Source organism: Myodes glareolus, chromosome 2 (assembly GCF_982192425.1).
Source record: "Myodes glareolus chromosome 2, mMyoGla1.1, whole genome shotgun sequence".
Taxonomy (NCBI): domain Eukaryota; kingdom Metazoa; phylum Chordata; class Mammalia; order Rodentia; family Cricetidae; genus Myodes; species Myodes glareolus.
The window spans coordinates 27751987-27773600 of NC_142027.1; the positions used below are offsets into that span (position 1 = coordinate 27751987).

The 21614-nt window shown below is 38.8% G+C and overlaps 1 protein-coding gene across 7 annotated transcripts in view; it reads right to left on the reverse strand.

Moving 5' to 3' along the window:
• Positions 1 to 21614, reverse strand: part of Robo1 (roundabout guidance receptor 1) — a 713251-nt gene that overhangs the window by 107632 nt on the left and 584005 nt on the right. For all 7 annotated transcript variants that reach the window (XM_087899659.1, XM_087899654.1, XM_087899655.1 and 4 more), the window contains exons 4-6: positions 5262 to 5382; positions 4803 to 4941; positions 2774 to 2901 (exon numbers count right to left, since the gene is read on the reverse strand). In XM_087899659.1, the coding sequence (XP_087755785.1) occupies positions 2774 to 2901; positions 4803 to 4941; positions 5262 to 5382 (388 nt within the window). The remainder of the gene's footprint in view (positions 1 to 2773; positions 2902 to 4802; positions 4942 to 5261; positions 5383 to 21614) is intronic.

Sequence of the window (21614 nt, forward strand, 5' to 3'; positions counted from 1 at the left end):
ACACGCACACACACACATATACATATACATGCATACACTTAAGAATGAAGAAAAAGAAGGAGGAAAAGAAGTAAGGACTATCTGAGAGTGGCTTAATAAACAGCACCTAAAACAGGGCAGAACAGGGTATAGATGTGTGACTCAGTAGTAAGTGAGGTACTGTGTTCAATCAACCACACCACAGAAAGTAAAAAGTAAAAAAGGATTCCGCTTTCAAAAAAAGACAGAGTAGAAAAAAAATTCTCAAATAAGGATTTGTTTTAAGTTATTGATTGGAATTATAATTCTCTGTATTGGAGGTGAAAATTAAATCACTACCCTTATTTAAGATGATTTTACTACATTTGTAATACACAGTTTATTTAAGGCCATTTTTACTACATTTATAATACACAGTTTATTTAAGGTAACTTTTACTACATTTGTAATACATAGTTTATTTAAGGTGATTTTACTTATAGTTGTAATACATCATTTTCCTACCTGAATTCTGTGAATAAAACACTCATGGGTAGCTAAGTGTAAGAGGATCACTTATGTTTTTGTTTTGCTTTGTTTTGTTTTGTTTTTTGGCTTTTTCAAGACAGGGGTCGTCTATGTAAGAACCCTGGCTGTCCTGGAACTAGCTCTGTTGACCAGGCTGGCCTCGAACTCACAACAATTCATCTGCTTCTGTCTCCAGACTGTTGGAATTAAAAGTGTGAGCCACCACTTCTATGCCAGGAAGATCACTTTTAAGTGCAAACTGACTCCACTGTTCCCTCCTTAAAAGAAATCAAATAAAAATAATTTTAAAAAAGTTATATTGTTAAATTCTTTGTTTTAACTGCCTCCTGCTACCAAAGGGATTCGATTTGATTAGTCTCTTTGTAGTAACTAATATTTTTCTATATTCTTCACAAAGGAATAAAAAAACCAAATGTCTCACATTTCATATGAATGCATTTTAGCTATCTTTGAATCAGAAAGTTGCTTTTCTTCACTACAATGCTGATTATTCTAATATGTTAAAGCAACTCAACATTGATGCTCAAGTACATATTTAATACTGAATGAAATAATACAGTCTGGGCTGCTCACAGATTCCCTCCCAACTTCATAGAAAACCGAACGCATTTGAAATGAGAATGTCCGAATTCAGCTAACAGGTTCTGGATCTGATCATTTGTAACCAATTTCCACTGAAATCAATTCAGGTTTGGGAACAAGAATTGTGTATGGAAAACTTAATGCTGGCCTAGCTTTGGAACGGAGTGTAAACTTACAGGAAGAAGCTATATTTTGATTTCAGTGCCCACTAGATATGGAACTGAATGAGTGCTGTTTATGTTAGCATCAGTCTACCAGAGTAGAAGGCTTTGAGTCTGCAGCGGGAAGTCAGAAACATTTAACCAACTGTGACAGACAGTCAGCTTTGTCATCACAGTGACCTGGACACAGATGCGCCTTTTCACGCTCTATCCATCCTGCCCCATTTTGCTGCCTCTGGAGGGCTTTTGAACTTGGACTTGACATATCTTGAACTCATGCTTTCTCTAAATGTAAAGCACTGTTTTAGCCTGAGTAAGAAGTCCAAGCCCCACTTAGATTAAGGAGAAGGAACTGAGGTCTTAGAAATTCAATGTTTGTTTTGAACTTTCTTTTTCTTTTGTTTTTATGAGGTTGAGCTAAACACCCCAAAGTGGCACATAATGGCTCTAGAGATAGGAAGAAAACAGCCTCTCCCTCCCCTTTTTTATTTTTGGTTAATGTGAAAAGCCCACAGGTTCTTTTGTGGACATCCAGTATTGAGAAACTCTCTCAAAAGTCACCTTTTTCTTCTTGATAGTGTTAGAAGAGACAGCATTTGGAAAAGATGACAGCCCTGAGTGTTGCTAATGTCAGCCTCAGAAACAACCTAAATGGCCATATTCTCTGTTTACTACACACACACACATATTTGTTGAAATAGGGATTCCTTTACAGTAATCAAATGTATTTAAAAGTCATTGCCTTTCAAATTCCACAACAAAGAATTTCTCACTAGAAGAAAAATAAAAGTTCTCGGGTGAGAAACAATGAGAAATAATCATTATGACATCACGGAGAAAGTGGTAAAAGGATGAAGAAGGGAGAAGATGCCTGAAATTCCGAACACAATGGTAAGCAGAGAAACATCCGTAAACATCAGTGTTGGACACCAATGACGATCAAGGCATTTCTGCCATTAAATACCCTAGTCACCTGAGCTCATAGGCTCAGTAAGACATCTCCACCAATATTAGCCAAGGAGAAATGGAATTGACTCACTTAAGGGACTTGGAATATCTGTTTTGTCCTTGGCATTATGGGAATAGAAGAAGGCAATGTCCCTAGCCTATGAACAAATGCTACATTCTGGAGGTGGGGGTGGGGGGACCGAATGTAGTACAGTTTACACAACTCTGGTCTGAAACATGAAAAACTTCTTTTCTTTCTACAACAAAGATTTCATGAAAACTATAAATAGTATTAAGTTACTATTTAATTAAAAGTTCAGGAGGACACTATATTTCAAGATACAGAGATTCAAGCATATTCTCCTTTGAGATCCAACTCACCATAATTCTGAAATTTAATTCAGTTTGTTCCAACAATTGTGTAATATATAGACAATGTTCTGTTTGGATAGTTGACATAAAATATTTAGAGCAATAAAGTCTCCATTTATAAAAACTCATAAATAGTGCATTCTGCAAGTACTAACATAGCATTTCTCATGATGAAACATACACACACCAACAGCACTGCCTACCTTGCACTGTCAGAGTGGCTGACGCTTCAGCTTTCCCAACCATATTTTCTGCAACACAAGTGTACGATCCCATGTCACCAGCCGTCACCTTCCGAATTTTCAAAGTATGATCGTCTCGGATTTCATATCTGATGAGATAATAAAAGAAAGTCATGTGGTTTTCTTCTCGGATAACACCATTACAGTTATGCACCTATATCTAGGAATCAAGTCACACGCAGCCTCCCTCAAAGCAATTGGAAACAAAGTGTAAAACATGGCTTTCCTGCAAATGAATTCATTTTCTAAAAGAACGACTGTCATTGATTTCCTCTAGCTCCTGTGCTCAAATTAAAGCTAAATGGCATGGGACCATTCATTAAGTCGCAGATATAGGGTTTTATACATTTTAACCTTTTAAATTCTAACAAGAAGGTTATGACCCAGTAGATACTATTTTGTAGATTGGGGAAACTGAGGTATTAGAAGATGAGGAGGCCACTTGGCCTTGATCCTCAAATGCTTAGTGGTAACGCTGGCACTGAAACCAGGCATGCCATCCAAGGGATCAGTTCTCCTTCAACTTTTCTCCATGCAGGGGCCTTAGCTTCATTCATTTCCTAGATCAAAACCAAAACATGCCTCTCCTCTGTTAAGACCACAGCAAGAGCCTGGCCTTTGTCCTTAACAGAGCAGCATCTACTGTTAGGGTTTATTCCTGAATATTAACCCTGTCCATCCTAACCTTTGGGGACCTCGTGAGGCCATGAAATGTGAGCTGCAACTCTTTACTATATGAATCCCCTCATATTTGGTCACAGAATCTCCAGTCTGACATCACGTGATTGCTCACCAAACACTGTGAGCATGAGCTATGCTAAACTTTCCCACCACACCTCTGCCTATGCTGCAATAATCCTTATCTGCAACATTTTACTCTCCTTTCTTTATATGTATAATAATATAATATACAATACAATGTAATATGATATAATAATATATGCATATATGTATTTAGGGGTATATGCAAATATATGCGTATTTCTATATATATTTAAGCCCTTGCATATGGTTCATTTTTCTTTAAGAAGTTTTTCCTAGTTTCTACCTATCTATGGGACAAAAGAGCTTGACAATGTTGTTGGGTATCTCTTCATGCCTGTTTTCTTTCTTAAGTTCCTTAAGCATAGACTGTTCACCCCTAAAGCTACAATGTGACTCTTAGTGAAGACCCAACACATGCTGCTGGTTGAATGAGTACCTGAGAGACAACAGTGTGGTGACAAAACCAGACTGTTACTACATTACTGTCCCATCAACAGTGCTCCCTGATTCTTAGCTCTCTCTTCCTCTCCTAGTTAAGGACTGGATAAACATCAAGAAATCCTGACTTCTAGACATTCCAGGTTACACTCCCCTGAATAAAAAGGAAGTCCACTTTTTAATTAGCTCACAGTTACATGTTTACTGCTGTGCCCTTTTTCCTTTCCCACACACTCCTTTGCAAAAAGTAGCATTAAATTTGGCTGAGCAGAAGAGAAATCTGTTTAAGGAACACTGTAGGTACAAGCTATGGCCACAGAACCATGCTTCTGAAAGCCTCATGACCAAGATTTTAATGATCTCCAGGGCTCCATCCTGACCTTGGCCACAGACTCTAAATGTTCTTGTGATGTAAATACATCATGATAAGTGTATTATAAATCAGTGACACTAGAATCCAAGGGTCGTTGGATATACTTGATTTTCCATATTCTAACTTTGCAACACAGTATACCACAGAGTACTGATTGTTTTCTGTTTGTTTATTTCTCCTCTGAAAATGAGGACTAGGGCTCATTGCTACAGTCCCGGATGGCTGCATCTCATACTGTATGCCCTGGAAAAGGTTATAATCTCAAGTATGGGTTGCTCACCAGTTTCTTGAAGTAAAAGCTGAGCGTGATGCTATCAGAAGTAAGGATGATGACACAGCCTAAGGACACATGTGGCCTGATTCGAAAGGGAAATTTCAAACTGATGCATCCCATTGTTAAAGCCCGAGATGTACCTGGATTTGGGCAGCTCTCCATCATCTTTCCTCCACCGAACCGTAGGCACGGGGTCTCCTCGGGCCTCGCATTTAAATTCTGCACTGTCATCCACAGTTACGGCCAAATTACTGGGTCTCTTCACAAACGACGGTCTCTCTAGAAGATGAATGAATCGGAAAACACTTAGGATGCTCAGTAAGGACAGATTTCCATTTATTCTGCACAGCTGCCCACTTCTGTAGGCCTTTCACAGGGTTTCGGATTTATGCCAATCTCATATCTTTGGCTTTTTTTTTTTATCTCAAACTGCTTTGTGGATTCCTTCTCACCCTTCCTCTTTCCTGCAAATACCGGCTCACTGGTCTTTTCTCCCATATACTTTGATTAAAGTTGATTTTTCTCCTTTTTATAAGCAAAATGACAATGATGCATATGTTCTACTGGAATTAGACGAAATTAGATAAAAATACACTCACCTAAAACAGTCAGCTCTGCAACTTCACTTTCACGCTCCCCCACCATGTTGGTACCAACGCAGACGTACTTGCCAGCATCGCTCTTGCGGGTATAAGTGATCATGAGTTTTCCTCCTCGTATCTTCAAGAAACCAAAACCATTGAAATGGATCTTACTAAAATGTTTTTAACTGGTCACATAGCGGAGAACCTCAAAATAAAAATTACTTCCTAACTTAATAAATCAAACTATAATTAAGCAAAACAGCTGGTGTGGACAATTTGCTATATTTATTAGCGGTATCCTCAAAGAAACTTAATTTAAATACACAAGATAAAAGAAGAAAAACTTTATTTACATGTACATCTGGCAAAGTCTCAGTACTCAAGCTAAGTGTTAATTTATATTTTAAGTCAACTAAATTTTTTCACATTTTATCTAGATATCAATAACAAGAGAAGGCTTACAAATTCATGGAAACTGAAAAACTGACTACTGAATGAAAAGGGGTTGAGGAAGAAAGTAAAGATTTTCCAATATTGAATGATAATGAATACCAACACAGCAAAACTTAGGGGACATGTGAAGGTTGTTCTAAGAGGCAAGTTCATAGCACTGAGTGCCTACATAAAAAAGGGGAAAGATCTCCTAACAGTAACGTAACAGCATACTGGAAAGTTTTAGAACAAAAAAGAAGCAATCACACACAGAAGGAATAGACGGAAAGAAATAATTAAACTTAGCTGAAATCAATAAAAGAGAAAGAAAAAAAATCAATGAAAAAAAGAGTTGGTTCTTGGAAAAAATCAGTAAGATTGACAAACCCTTATTTAAATTAACAAAAAGGCAGAGAGAGAGAGAGAGAGAGAGAGAGAGAGAGAGAGAGAGAGAATACACAAATTAACAAAAGCACAAATGAAAATAAGGACATAACAGCAGACACTAAGAAAATTCAGAGAATCATAAAGACATAACTTTAAAAATCTGTACTTCATCAAATTGATAAATTTAAAAGATATGGATAATTGTCTATATTCATATAACTTGTAAATGTTAAATCAAAATCAGATAATCAATTTAAACAGACCTATAACCCCAACTGAAATAGAAGCAGTGATTAAGTGTGCACCCCCAAACAACATGGCCAAATGTCTTTAATGCATATAGGAAATAGGATGATGAGGGTTAGAATATGAGAGAGACAGCTAAAATCAAGGGCCATTTTATGATTAGTAAAGAAATCTAATAATACTCTCCTAAATGTATACATATATGAATCCTCCTAAAATATAGACATATAAGAAAGTGACATAAATGAAATTGTCAAATAAGGGGGGCTTGGAAGACAGAGCCTGAAATGGACGTCTCTTATCACTAAATGAAACTTCCGGTACTTGGAATGGGTTACAATTAGCTAAGTCGTTGGCCAAAGGGTTCCCATGGGCATCACCAACCCAGGCGGCTGCCAAGAAGAGGTTGCTCTCCACAAACCAGATTCAAGGCCCTATTGCTGAAGACCACACCTACCCAACATTGGACATGAATAAGTTGAGCTGGCACCTACACAGAGTCGTCACACCTACGTTCCAGTGTCTTTGGCACAGCAAGGTCCTCTGCAAGCTACCAAGAAGAAATGTAAACACAAATCCAGCCACAAACCTGCCTATCATAATGTTCTATCTGCAAGTTGTGCTAGTCAATAATAGCACATAGTTCACAGGAGTAACTGACATATATACAGCTCTATGCATAGTTGCACAATTTCACAAAAGTAGGATCGTTTAGCACATGCTCTGCAACTTGCATTTTTAACTAAATGAGATTGTGTTTTTCCATTTTAATTGTTTAACAAACCACACACAAGCAGATATTCAGTATCAATTTGGTTATACGACTTTACTACAAAATACTCTCAAATTATACCCATGTGGAAAAACATTTCAAAATGTTCATGATTCACTTTAAGAATCAGTTTCCAAATTACCACTCTTGCATTATGGCTCAAAAAAGAAAAAAGAAGAAAAGAGAAAACAAGGAAAGAAAAAGACCAACAACAAACTACAAAATTCAATAATAGAACCAAATGAAAGGCAAACCCAACTTTAGGTCCTAATAATGTTTATAGTTCATAATGGTAACTACTTTGTTTTCTGTAAAGTATAGTGTGTATGCTTGTATGTGTACATATATGCAGCATGTTCTCTACTATCATCATGCTATGAAAACGATAAGGCAAATTTTATAATTTCTTTAATTTTCAAGAAAGGGAACAGAGATCCAGAAAAGAATAATCCTTCCTCCCACCTGTTTCTCCTCTGCCAATCAAGGTATTTCTTAACTGTCCTTTTAAAAGCCGGTCATCTTCTTTTAAGTTCATAGACTGTGAACTATGAGGTAAAGGAGCCTCTAATTGCTCTTGAGGGCCTTAGGACCTGACAAAATGTTCAAGGAAAAGTCACATTTTTGTGGGATAAAAGGGACTTGTCTAGTAAGCAAGTTGGAACAGGCCTGAGATTTTTGGCAGAGTCTGTCTCTTTGACTTTGTGAGGGGCACTGTGGACAGCAAATATACAAATTTAACTCATTATCATAATTACTATTTAATAAATTTGTATTTAATAAACGAGTTCTTGAGAGTGAGAACCAGCAGGACATCATAAAATGACGATCCTTCTTTCTGAGAAGATATACGGTCCCCTTTATTACGTGCTTGTGTTGAAATACTTGCACAAGCAAGGTTGAAGTTTAAGGAGCAGATTCATTTCAACAAGAAGGAGAACAAAACCCTCCCTTGCTGAAATGAAGGCTCTGAGGTATACTCTGTGTGTCTTGTTGATGAGTCTGTTGCAGCGGACACCATATGGGGACCTTCCCCTTATGCCCAAGAGTCTAACTTGAACTGACCTTGCATACTTAGGAAAGGAGCTCATTTTAGAAGACATAACACAAACAATATTAGATTAATAACCGAAAAACAGAGGAAACCAACAAATGCCTTTAGCATTCCTTTTGATCAGAAAGTCAATAAGTCAGTGTGCTTATCTACAACAAACAGAAGACCTTGAGACTAAGTTTAAAAAGCAGATAATCTAGGAAAACGAGAGCACAATGATGATAACATATAAGCAATTTCCAAACTCAGAGATTTATTGCTGCAACTTTCATACTATGTAGTGTTTATTTACTTTTACAATTTTTAAATACTTGGGAATGTAGCATCTTAAATCAACTTGAGTTTGTACACATGGGCCATCAATTAACATTATGCATTACAGCCTGCTGTTATTCTATTTTGAAAGATTACATACAAATGGAGAAGGAGGGGAAATTAAGTAACAAAAATTATGGGGGAGATGCTGGGAAAGTCTCAGCCATGGAATAATTCCAACTGTGACAGAATGGGAGGGAACAGTCGCTGAGGTGAAACAACACTGGAAGAGAGCTGGAAGAGCGGAGAGAATTCCTGCTAGACGCCTTATGTACGAAAGTTCAACCACAGCAAGTTCGTTTATCCTGGAACATAGTTTACAATTAAGGAAAGCAGGAGACCTGCTTTGTCGCGATATAGTGATGTCTCAGTACTGAGTATTAATAGACAAATCGTTCCTATTTTATAAACATGTACTTTATAGACTTTTCTTTTTTAAAAAAATAGCATTAAAGATAAGTAAATTTGAGCCTTTCTAGGTTGCCATCACTTCCTCCCAAATGATGATTTGCAGTGGGGATGCTCATCCTGCTGGCTCACTGGGGACTGCTGTAGTACCTGGAGACTGACAAGGTTGACAGAAGCAGCGGCGAGGAGCCACTTCAGTGGTAACTGGAGGGGGCAGGCCAAAGGCATTGCCAACACTCCTAGCTCCACCTCAGAGAATTACTCATTCCAAAATGCCAATGGTGGCGAAATTAAGAAGCCTCGCCCTAATTTCCTGCCTGTAAACACAGGATAAATACCAGCCTAAAACAAGGAGAGGAAACAGGACACAAAATGAGGTGATAGCAGAACTATTTATTCCACTTTTTAAAATTTCTGAGATTTCATAGATGGCTCTAAAAACCTCTCCAATATATTATATAACCGTCGATCCCCAGGAACAAACCCTACTGTTATGACTGCATTAAAAAGATAAACGTATCTTCTTGTTTTGTTTTTGAGATAGGGTCTCATTATGTAGCCCGAGCCTGGAATTCACTATCCAGACCAGAATGGCCTAGCACTCAGAGAAATCTGCCTGCCTCTGCCTCCCAAGAGCACCTGGTCAACAATGCATTTTGTACTGGCTGGAAAGAAAGTCTAAAGTTCTCAAAATAGACTATGCATAGATGAAAATATCACTTGGAGTAAAGACGAAAAATGAAAACAAGAGGCCAGCAATGAAACAGAACAATGCAAGAGCGAAAAAAAAAATGGAAGAACAATACAAACTTCCATTTTCACAAGTTAAATTGATGCTGATATTACAGCAATGGCTATATTGAGATGGAGCTACAGGAAAGTCACAGTTCTATTCTCTTTGACCACATGAACGGAAACTACAGCGTTTTCAATAGAAAGGGAGATGAATCTGTACAGTACTGTCACCTAGATCAAATCAACATACTAGAAGTCACTTCTATCATCAGTCTTCATTTTATGTTGCCACATATTAACACTCTAAGTGTATACTGAGTTCCTATACGTGTGTATAGGACACTATGGTGTCCTTTCCAACATTTTCAAAAAATGACATTTCCTCTCTCTCTAAACAGAGAGGAAAAACATGTCCAACACCCACAAAACACAGTAAATGTGAACAGAGCACTATTTAAAACAAGCTCAGATATGCTTCTTGGCAGGTCTCTTCCTACAGCTGGATTTGACAGCCAAATTGTAAACCTATCAAAAACTAGTTTGTATAATGAACAGACACAATGTTAAACAGTGAACTGCAGCCGAGAGACTTCAATTAACATAATCCTGGGGAGGGGTGCAGCCGAATTTGCTAAGCTCTCAGACAATATGCTGGCATCTCGCCTCTGTCAAAAACCCAAGGCAGGGTAGAACTTCCTCATTACCATGCACCTTAGCCCACAGCAGCAACCACATTAGACATCCCCATTTCCATAAGCCCTAGACAGTGCTTTGGGGTGGGGGGCTCGGTTATGTACATACTTAATGAAATCAAAGCAAAAAGAGAGGTCCTGGAGGCCCCTTTCCTTTGCAGGAAGGAGACAGAAGGGGAGAGAAGAGGTGTTAAAATTTCTTAAAATCTCAAATCTCTTTAAACTTGATATTTTTCTTTGGAATAGCCTCCAACTTATAAAAGATGGTGTTGGACAGATATTAAGGAAAGGAAACCCTCCATGCGGTCGATACATATTATATTAATACACTAGGAGCTTTCTCTAAGAGAAACTAGACATGATTGTTTTCCTTGGGGGAGGGCTCGGCTCCAAGCACTTAATGATTTCTATGGGACAGGCGGCAATCTCTTTTTCTAACTCCTTTATCTTCGTGGAACTGTCTCTGTTGAGTGACAATATAGACTGTGTCACATGTAAGAACCATTTTCTCCGCCCAAAGCAAAGACAATAGTTTTATACCTTTATGGAAACACAATCACAGTAAGCGTTTTCATTTCTAGCATAGAGGGGGAAGAAAAGCTAATAATCTCTGCATTCATAGGAACATGTTTCTTAGAACGGAAGGAAGGGAGGGAAAGAGAGAGGGAGGGAGAAAATTAAGGAAGATATTTTGATCTGTCTATTCTATGGGTAGACAGTTTAACCCGCAGTCAGTTTTTTTCCAATCAGAAATAAAGATGAACTCAACATGAACTCCTTGCTACGCCTTCATTTTCTACCCTAAAGCAAGTCAGATGATTTGCAGTGTCTGTTACACAGGATTTTTTTTTTTTTTAAAGGCATCACCTCCTCAACATTCTCCGTACACTTCTCAGTTAACTGCCTAAGTCAACTGGGGCTAATTAACTAGTTTGGCTACGCAAAATCTTCTCTGCTTTTAATTACATTAACTTAATGTGACTTGAATTCAACAGACCAAAAACCGAAACCACTAATTATATTAAGGGCTTCAAAGTTGATTTCAAATTGCTAACCAGCAAACTGTCCTATAATTTATTCCAATTCCTTTAATAGATTTTTGCATTCAAAAACCTGCGTTCTTTAGAAACACCATGTGAGAAACAGATTTGAACAATGGAAGAAAACATTGCTATAGAATGCTAACAAAGAAATGTATTTGAAACAATATATATAAGACTCACAGAAATCCCCTGACATCATTGAGAAATTGTACAGTACTTCATTTTCACAGATTTTTGAGAAGACCAAAAGCTTGGAAATACTCAGTGAATGTCAAAGTCTTGCTAAGTGTGATCAGCACTGAAAGGAAAATTCTCTAATGTACCTGGGCTAAGAGGTGATTTTTCCTTATAAAAAGTGTCTTTCTCATGGAATTATATTTAGGTTATAATGAAAAGTAGTTGAGAAGTTTTGGATGTCAGTTTCTTTCTTCAATGATTTCTCACTAACTGCTTGAGCAGGATAATCCCAACAGGATGAGCTGTCAATTCTGTTTAGGTCCTTGAACCATAGACTAGGAACAAGTTGTTGTAAGTGACAGAGATATCCACCATGTCACCCGTCATGACAATGAGATGCAGGTAACCAAGAAGGCCAGTTATTCACAGTCCTGAGACACCTTGGAGACATTTATAGGACATTTGTTTGTTTGTTTGTTTTTGCTTTTCTAGACAAAGTTTCTCTGTGAAATAGTCCTGGCTGTCCTGGAACTCGCTCTGTAGACCAGACTGGTCTCACTAGGATCCACCTGCTACTGCTTCTCAAGTGCTGGCATTAAAGGCGTGTGCCCGACTTAATAAATATTTTTCAAAGTATTTGTTGTTCTCTTTTGTGAGTGTATGGAAGACAGAGAAACCACATGCACAGTTGAAGATGGGTGTTCATCTTGGAAGCAGTTGTTTTAACCTGCTGAGGTATCTTCCTGCTTTGCAGAAACAGACTCAAAAGCCTACCCAAGATTTCTTTCAACAAAAACACGTGAAGAAGTGTTACACCCACTGCCGCTCTTGCCCATGTCCCCACCAATCATCTCTTCTCTAAAAAATGGCAACAAATCAATCACAGAAACAGTAATAAAATACAAATTAAAAAATACTTTGTTTTAACATGGAATATAGAAAAGAGGAAAAAAGAATTATATCTTTCAGTGGGTGCATATAAGTAATTTTAAGCATTAATGTTGGCTAGCTCAGAGGAAAGCATTCTTATCATCTAGCCCAAACTAGTGCATCTGTTAAAGACAACGCTAGGAGTATTGGCTCTATCCAATCACAGTCTGGTAGTCAAGCTAGTGAGTGGCAGGGCAGCCTAGGCAAAACATGTAGACCTTACCTGAAAACAATAATAAAAAAATACAATAGTAATCTTAGGTCACTGCATACTAAAATAAAAAGTCATGGTAGCATAATTCTACTGTACAAATGAGAAAGGACTGGATAAGTATTCCAAAATGTTTCATAGAAATAAAACAATTAGAATTAATTTAGTCAATTCTGCTTCCATAGCGTATCAAAGAACATAAAAATAGTTCTTTTGTGGCCATTTTCTTATTCAGATCCTGCGTTGAACTGTTTAAGAAAATCAGTTTAAGTCAGGATGACAAAATCTCTTTAGTAATTATTACTTAATATTATATATAGGCAATTTGTACTTCTGAATATACACACTAATTACTACCTTTCTCTTTGAAGCTTAGATTTAAAAGTTATTATCAAAAAATGTATTTTTTCCTGACAAGTCAAGAATTATCAACTGTCAACTCAAAAGCATTGAAAGACATCCTGCCACAATTCCATCAATTTCTCTTGAACATAAGATACACTTCAAGAATGAATTTGTGTATCGTCTACTTACGTGGGCTAACAAACAAGACTCTCAATGCTATTTGTGCCGATGACAGAAGGATCTCAGTAAGATCTCAAATCTCAAGTGTTTAGAGTAACAGCCACAACAAACTAGAGCCGACCACATCACAGTCCTCAAACTAGCAAAGTTGCGCTTAAGTCAACTTACTTTCTCGTTTTCAGAAAATTATTGACATCAGATTCATGAAAAACAACAACAACAGCCAAGGAAAACCCTTTCCTTTCTCCCTGTGGCTACTTCAATCTGAGACATAAGAGTCTGACACAGGAATCAGAGGAGGAGACTGAGGAGGAGAATGGGGGGCGGGGAGAAGAATTGTTTAAAATATTTCCCACTGAGGCTTTTTGATGAAGAGAAACCCCAGTTCCATGTGGCCGAGAAAGGGCTTGTAGATAAAGTTGTGGCATACTCCTGACCAGCCACAAAAGGGAACAGCTGTGCCCTGAGTAGTATCAAAGGAAGATAACGGGTGAATACTAATATCAATCATATTTTATTTTGCTGTGGGGTAGAAAAAAAAAATCAAACCAGCCAGATTTTAACCCCATCATAAAAAAGTGTTCAACTTGATAGTGCAAACTATTCATCTTTTTTTTACTAATTCATTGGCATTGTCTATTTCATTTTTCACAGCCTATTTAAAGCGTAAATAGTACTCCTGGGAATTGCACACACGTACAAAATAAACTTTCATAACAAAAGGCCTGGCAACAGCACATACATCGCACAGAGAATATGAGAACAAACTGGGAAGCAATCACATCATCTTTCTATATTTAATCTCCTGACATAAGAAGGATAGCGTTCCAAAGTGGGGGGGGGCATAACGTGTAAGTCTTCAGATTATTCTCTTCGGAGGAGAATTAGGGAAAGCGGGCAATTAAGATCTTTTCACTGGTGTCCTATATTTGCCCAAGCTACAGACATACAAGAGCACATGATCCAATTTCATTTGTTTGCTGGTACACTTTACGACGCCGTTTGAAAACCAACACGATTTCAGCCAGGAGTTTAAACACACTTGATCGTCGGAAAGAAGCAACAAGAGACTCATGCAGAAAAAGCAATTATCCCGGTGGGAGCACGTGGCTCTCCACACAGCTTGGGGGACTGCCAGCTGAGAACACAGGCCAGGGAGAATTCTGTCTAGGACTGTGGCAGCTGCGGTGCTAGGCGACTTCCGGCTCGTACTAAACTTCCCAGCTTCCTCCAGGCAGTTTAGAAATTGGTAGCGGGCTGCCTGGCAGCAGCAGAAGTGCACCTATGATAATTTGATGACAGACTTCAACTAGCCTAGCTAATTGCAGGCAAGGGGGAGGCACCCTGCGGAGACACCGTTAAGTAGAAGGGAGAGGATGATTTTCCTCGTGAGGGATAAATTACCTTCCCACATAGTGCAGTATACCCCCAGAGAACTATTCATGAAGCTTTATTTTAACAAGGGAAAAAAGGAGAAACATGGGCTTCTTAATGCCTACCTAGTTTGCTTGCTAAAATGGGGCCCGAAGATGAAAGGAAGACTTGAATTTGGCATTTTCTCTTGCAAACCCATTTTCTTGGGCCACCGCACTATGGAATTCAGAACAATCAAGGGAGAAAGTCTGCTCTAATTGACAATATTCCAAACTTCAGCCAGCAAACGGGGACTGCGGGGCGAAATGGAAAGCGCTTTGACCCAGCATAGGCTTTTAGCTGATTTCCAAGGTGTCTGATTCTCAAGCCACTTAGACTCGACCCCCAAAGTGAATCCTGGAAAATGTAAGCAATTTAAAGAGTGGTCTTTGTCATAAAGTAGCCTTTGCAAGCTGTCCTCTAAAACCAAGGGAGCCGATAGGCTTTTACCTCTATGAAAATTCTAGGCAGATTATATGGTAGTGTTGGGCTTGGATATGAAAAATTAATTTAGCCCACAGCTATTAAACTTAATGTATTATTTCCTTCACAGGTCTCATGAAACAATGTCCTGCTGTTTTAAAGGGAAAAACAAAGTCTTATGGGCAATTTTCACTCTCCCACAAAACCAGGTTTGCTGTTTATCACCTCAGCCAGCCATCTGGCTGTAATTCTGAATTTACATGTAGTCGCCGCTAAGGCAGCCTGAAATAAAAGTCTACAGAGGAATTATGACTATGCTCTAGAAATAAAGATGACAAATGTTCATAGTATTTGAGAAGAGAAAAGCTCATTTTCAAACTCTTGGCGCTTTTGAGTTACAAGGACACCAGCTGAAAATACTTCCCCAACAGTCAATCCGTGTTTTCTCTCTCTGCCTTCTTAGGACTCCTTGTTCTCTGCACTGCGAGGATTTCCTTCATCCCCAAATACTTTGCTAAGATAATGCCTTTTCCAGAGACCCGGTGTCATTTGTAACATTACCCTGGAAATTTAAATTCACTTACATTCTGAACACAGAGACCCAGGGCAGAGACAATCACCTTAGAGTACAGCACGAATTCTTGGACATTGAAACACAGTGACCAGATTTACTTTACAAAAACCGTTTTTTAATTTGTGACTCTAAAAGAGCACCAGGAGTATCTAATATTACTACCTCAGACTCTTTACAAGTGTAAACATGTTCATTAAAGGTGCAGGTTGAGGCAAAGTCTCATCTATCGCTGGTGGCTTTTTCATCTCAGGATATCAAAGAGGAACAAGAGAAACTTGCAAGTAAACAGCTTAGTTAACTAATTCATTCATCAGAAGACTGAGCCCATCAGACTACATGTATAAATTCAAAACCCAAACAACCAATTTCTCCCTTCTCTTGTTCTGAACACGATACTATGCTAGAATGTATCTCCTTAATTTGACAGTTCTGTACCTCAATAATGGAGGCATACATCACTAGAAGACAAATCACTCCTATATCCCTCAAACTTATGTATATGAATACACACACATCTACATGCATATTTATATGAAATATAATCATTTATTTACCCACGTTGGGGATGTAATCATTTTGGAACACAGAGATTGCAGGAGAGTTCAAAATGCTGCATTAAGCTTGAACATTAGCCAAGTACACCTCTTGAGAAGCATTGATGAACTCAAGATTCCTAAGGAGCAAAAATAAGTGCTTCCCATGAACTTCTACCTCTACAGTGATCAATGAAAACAAAACAAAAGACAAAATTACTTATCTGAAAAATATCTTAAAAATTATTCGGGTTTGCATCAAAGGCATTTTCTTGCAATCATATGTGGTCCAGTTCCATGGCTGAGACCAAAACACACTGAAGAGAAATGCATTGCAAAGCATCAAGGGAGGATAGATTGCTATAATGTATCTGATGATTGCACCTAACCTCAGCCCAGTCAGTCATCATGGGTGCTACCATTGCTCTTGACCTGTGTCTGAATTACACTGTTCAAACTTGGAGTTGGAAATCGGAATTTTGTGAATCCTAGGTTGCTTCCCGAAAAAAGGTAGCTTTGGCATTTCCAAGTGACTGTGCCAGGAGTCAATGGGAAGAGGAAGAAGCAAACTACAATGAGAGGGAAATGCGGTTTACCGTCACTTTGCTTGTTTCCCACACAGGACACACAGTCTGTGATGACCAGGACTTCGTCCTAACTTCAGCATTTAAAAAACACAGCATGTATGTTGAAAACGTATCTGCATCCCTCCCAACCCCCCCCCCCCCGCCCGCTGAAATCGGATGTATGGACTTCTAGTGAAGTCTGCAGTCATCTCCTCAGATAATGCTTAGTGTTCTAGAATGTGGAAGACAAATTCAAATCCTACCCGCTTTCCCAAACAAATGCATGTAAATTCTGATGTTTGTCTAGGAATTTTAAAAGAGTTAACCGCCCCCCACCTGTCGTAAAAAAAAAAAATCACAAAAATATAACATTTGAAAAAAACTCACTGTCTTATGTGTAAAATATGTTTTAATGGTTTTGTAGGCAAGTAAGTACATGAAATTTTCTTCATCAAGTCTGTAGCAAGTTTAATCAATATCAAAATTGTTTCATACTACCACCTGTGTGATCCAATGTTCATCAGAATTACAGGTCTTAACACCTGGGTGTAGCCCACAGGTACATACATTATCTTTAATTTTATAACCTACTTCACTGTGAAGACACATTCTACCATTTTTGGATAAAGCAACTAACATTGAGGAAATGTAAAAAATTAGCTTCAAATCATTCCATAAGTGCCCTGGATCTCATTCTACACACAAACCAAGCAAAGTTTCCATACTGGGCTTTCTTTTGGATAGAGATGATGAACTTATATTTTCTTGGCTTCCCATACAATAAGGTACAAATCTGCAGTCTCATTCAAAGATATGGATCTAGCAAGACCGAATGACTAGATGAACAAAGAAATGCGGTCCGAGGGTTTTGCTAGTATGTTAGACTCGGTTCCTCCATTCAGCAGGGCCAAATTTAAACCTGCCCGAGTGGGAAAGCCAGCGTAACTGCCCTTAAACCATCTAGTTGTTATCAGGACAAATGTGCATGTTTACAGCAAATATGCTTGTGGATGGCTCTCTTGCTCCCGGGTAAGTGTGAGTTTATTATTACAGCATAGTTAGAGTTGGGCAGAATATTGATACCCTGCTGTAATGACGATAAGCCAATCCCATATGATCTTTGCAAGCATGGTGCAGGGTACTGTAGAGTGGTCGGATGTATCTGGTTGACAGAAGAATGACTTCAAGAAGGTTAAAAGGAACGTAAGCAATAATGGATTCCTTTATCCACTCAAGGAGATGAAGTTCCATTATTTTTGACCAGTTCTATATAAATTGAGCTCAACTGCTCTCAAGAATTTTCCCATGCAAGTGGATTTTAACCTGAGCCTGTGCCTAACACGGTCAGCCTTCTAAGCTTCATAAGCACCTACAGTTTTTAAGATTTAAGAAGAGAAATCCTGTACCATCTGGTAGTAATTCTGTTAATGTACACCAGATTATTTTACAAGTGTATGATTTATCATATTATCAAATTCTTTGGTTTTTAAGGAGATAAAAGCTGAAGAGGTCAGACGTTACCAATCGCTATTTACTTTAAACAAGTGGCCCTTTAAACAAAGAAAAAGCATAAATAGCATTAAGGGACCTCAGCTTAGGCATCAAAATCAAAATTATTCTTATGAGAGAATCTTTCCATATAAGTGGTGGTGTGGACATCATGGAGAAATAAAGTTAACTTTGGCCAAGCATAAATAATGAAAAGAAAACCCCAGACCCTTTAAAAGGTTCAGATGAAAAGTAATTTAAACCTGAATGGCTTCAAATGTTTCTTTGATTTCTGCATTTGGGACCTCTTTTAAAGAAAGAAGGCCTTGTACAATCAGTGAACTTTGGAATGTTCTACTTTAAAAGGAAGGCTACAATTCATTTTGTTTGAGGTAAACAGAAAGAAACAAAATGCCGCCTGGCCATCATGCGCAATCACAGATAAGTGACTAGCAAAGCAAACTGCCTAAACACAAAAGGCCTTACCCACCCCGTGCTGATAGCAGTGAACTCTTCCAATTCAAAGATAAGATTTCGAGGCAATGCTTTCAAGTAAATACGAAGCTACATTTTTTTAAAGAAACATTTCACTGGAGATTACTAGAACACTGAAAATAAAATCAACGGGTCAGAACACCATCCTTGAACCCACAAAAGATTGTGTCTTTAATTTGGCAAGCGACTTCGACCTGTAATTAAATAAAATGCTCCCAGACTCCAACGAAATTCCACTAGTCCTCGGCCATGTGGAGAAACTTCAGGGGCTGATCGGGTATATGGAAGTGCTGGGTGAGACCTGGAGCATGCGCACACTGGGCGCAGAAAACCGGAGGGTAACGACATTTGCGCCTCTGCTTTCTGGGTTAGGACAGCAGGCTGACCACAAATTCCTGCCACACGAACGCCCTCGGGCTACCTGCGTCCATTCTGTAGAGCTGCCATATTTGGGGTAGATGCAGCTCTGCTCGCTGATCATTTGAACTAGGAAGTCTCACTTTTGCAGGAAGACTAGAAAAATTTCTGGGAGCCTTTCTCCTTTGATCCACTCTGACAGGAGGATTAAGAATGCTAATTCGAGGCACATGGTGGCTAGATTAGGGCAGCTCAGTGAGGCAGGCCTCTGTGTTGTCTAACATTCTGGATACAACATTTGGGTGGGCCCGATATTTTCAGAAAAAAAAAAAACAGTAACGGTAAAACTAAACTGTTTTAGAGAAGACCAATTTGGAAAAACCAAATAACCAGATGAGCAGAATGTTCTCAAGAGATTTAATAGAATATTAAAATCAAAACAGGATAAAATATCAACGTGTCACCATATCCAAACTGCATGGGATTATATAGGTTGAGCACATATGTGAGGTCATTTATTTTGTTCTTTTATGATAAAGATGATGATGGGAAGTCCCGGTCGGCTCACGAAGTCCGGCAAGGATGGCCGGGAGTCCCTGCAGTGCCCTGCAGCCGGGGGAGTCAGGCGGGCGGTTACAGCGGATAAAAGGCTCACAAGACATAGTAAATAAACATAAGGGTAAACATTTATTACTTAAAAAGAAATAAAAAAACAGAGAGACAGAGATAGACAAATATAAAGACATAAAGACACAGAGACAGAGAGAAACATGTGCACATGACAGGAGACAACCCCACAAGAGAGAAAGAAAGATGGCGAAGGGGAAGGTCAGAGGTGACTGGGTGGGCGTGGTTAGTTCTTAAAGTGTCCCAATGGAATAACAATTTATGCACCCGGAAGTCTAACACATTACTCAGAGTACCCATGAGAACTACATATCATCACCCAAATTGCTAAAGATTACTTGTTAACCCAGAAATCCACCGTCTGGCAATCTGGGTCTGCCCCTTTGCCCTCGCATCTGAACACAGTTGTGTGGTCTCTGTGGTGCTTGAGTGAACTCCTGTTCATTTGGAGGGATTTTCCAAGGAATGATAAATTGGTGTCTTAAATGATCAGGACAAAAATGGGCAGACAGACTATACAATATCAAGTCTATGGACATTATACGTCATATAAGACATAAATTGATATAACTTATGAGCCAAAGGAATAGGATATGCTACGGTTTCACAAATGTTTGTTTTTATTTAACCATCGAAATGTTTTATTCTACAAGTTGTTTTAGTTTATCAAGTTAAACTCTGCCGCTCTCTCACCATTCACAGGTTCTCACTCTCCCAGGCTGATCTTAAAGTCACAATTGATGATGGCCTTGAACTGCTGATTTTTCTACCTCTACTTCCCAGTACTGAGCTAGCAGGCATGAGTCACCATACCTTGCTCATATGGTACGTGAGATCAAACCCATGACCACCTACATGCTAGGGAAGCAATCTATCCTATAAGCCACCTGCCTCCCCAGCCCCTCACCACTCATTAGTCCAAATTGAACAGGAACTGCAAATCAAGGCAATCTGCTATATAATAACTTTCGATGAGTGCTAGCATCCATCCTAAAGTCTTTCAACTCCTTTATTTTTATCCTCATTCATTCTATATCTTTTTCTTCTTCCTCTGAATTCCTTTCTCTGCTCCCTACCCCCCCCCCTTCCCTTGCTTCCCTCCTTCCTCCTTTGTCACCCTTCTCCTTCCCTCCCCTCAGCTTCCTCTCCTCTCTACCTTCCTCTCCTCTTCTCCCTATCAAGGACCTAATCTACAGCCATATGTGTGCCATGGAAGTACAATACCAGTGAATTATAGCCCCAGTCAAAGCAGACTGGGCACACTAGTATAATTTGATTCACAAAAAGATCATAGTAAATAGGGAGGGGAAAATAATATTATTTAGGCTGGTACAAAAACTACTGTGGTTTGGAAATGTAAATTTTAAATCACTGCAACTAGGTTCAAACACATCTTTATTAATCAAAGAGGAACCATTATAATCAATACATTTTTATAATGGAGAAATAATTAATCCCATAAAGCTGTCAATCAGAGTTAACCATTACTAGCTCCTACCGAAAGACAGACACAGGAACACAGGCATCCACTCCAGATGCATCATATAGAAGGGACAAGTACATATGAGTGAGGATTTGAAGCCGATCTAAAGAGAATGCTTGATACAGGGAACAAGATCTGACAAAAAAATCTAATGTATACATTTCAGGTAGAATTTTACAGAACGCTCCTCTGAAGAAACTGCATCAAATGGAGCATGTGATCAAACTGGACACTCTGAATGTGGCTGGCAATGAAGGCTGACTGAGAAGCCAAGGACAATGGCACTGGGTTTTGATTCTACTTCATGGACTGATTTTGTGGGAGACTGGTTTGTGTGGATGCTCACCTTTATAAACCTAGATGGAGCAGGGAGGACCTAGGACTTCCTGCGGGGCAGGGAACCCTGACTGCTCTTAGGACTAGAGAGGAAGGGGGAGGTAGGGAGAAGGAGGGAAAAGGGAGGTGGGGAGGAGGTGGAAATTCTT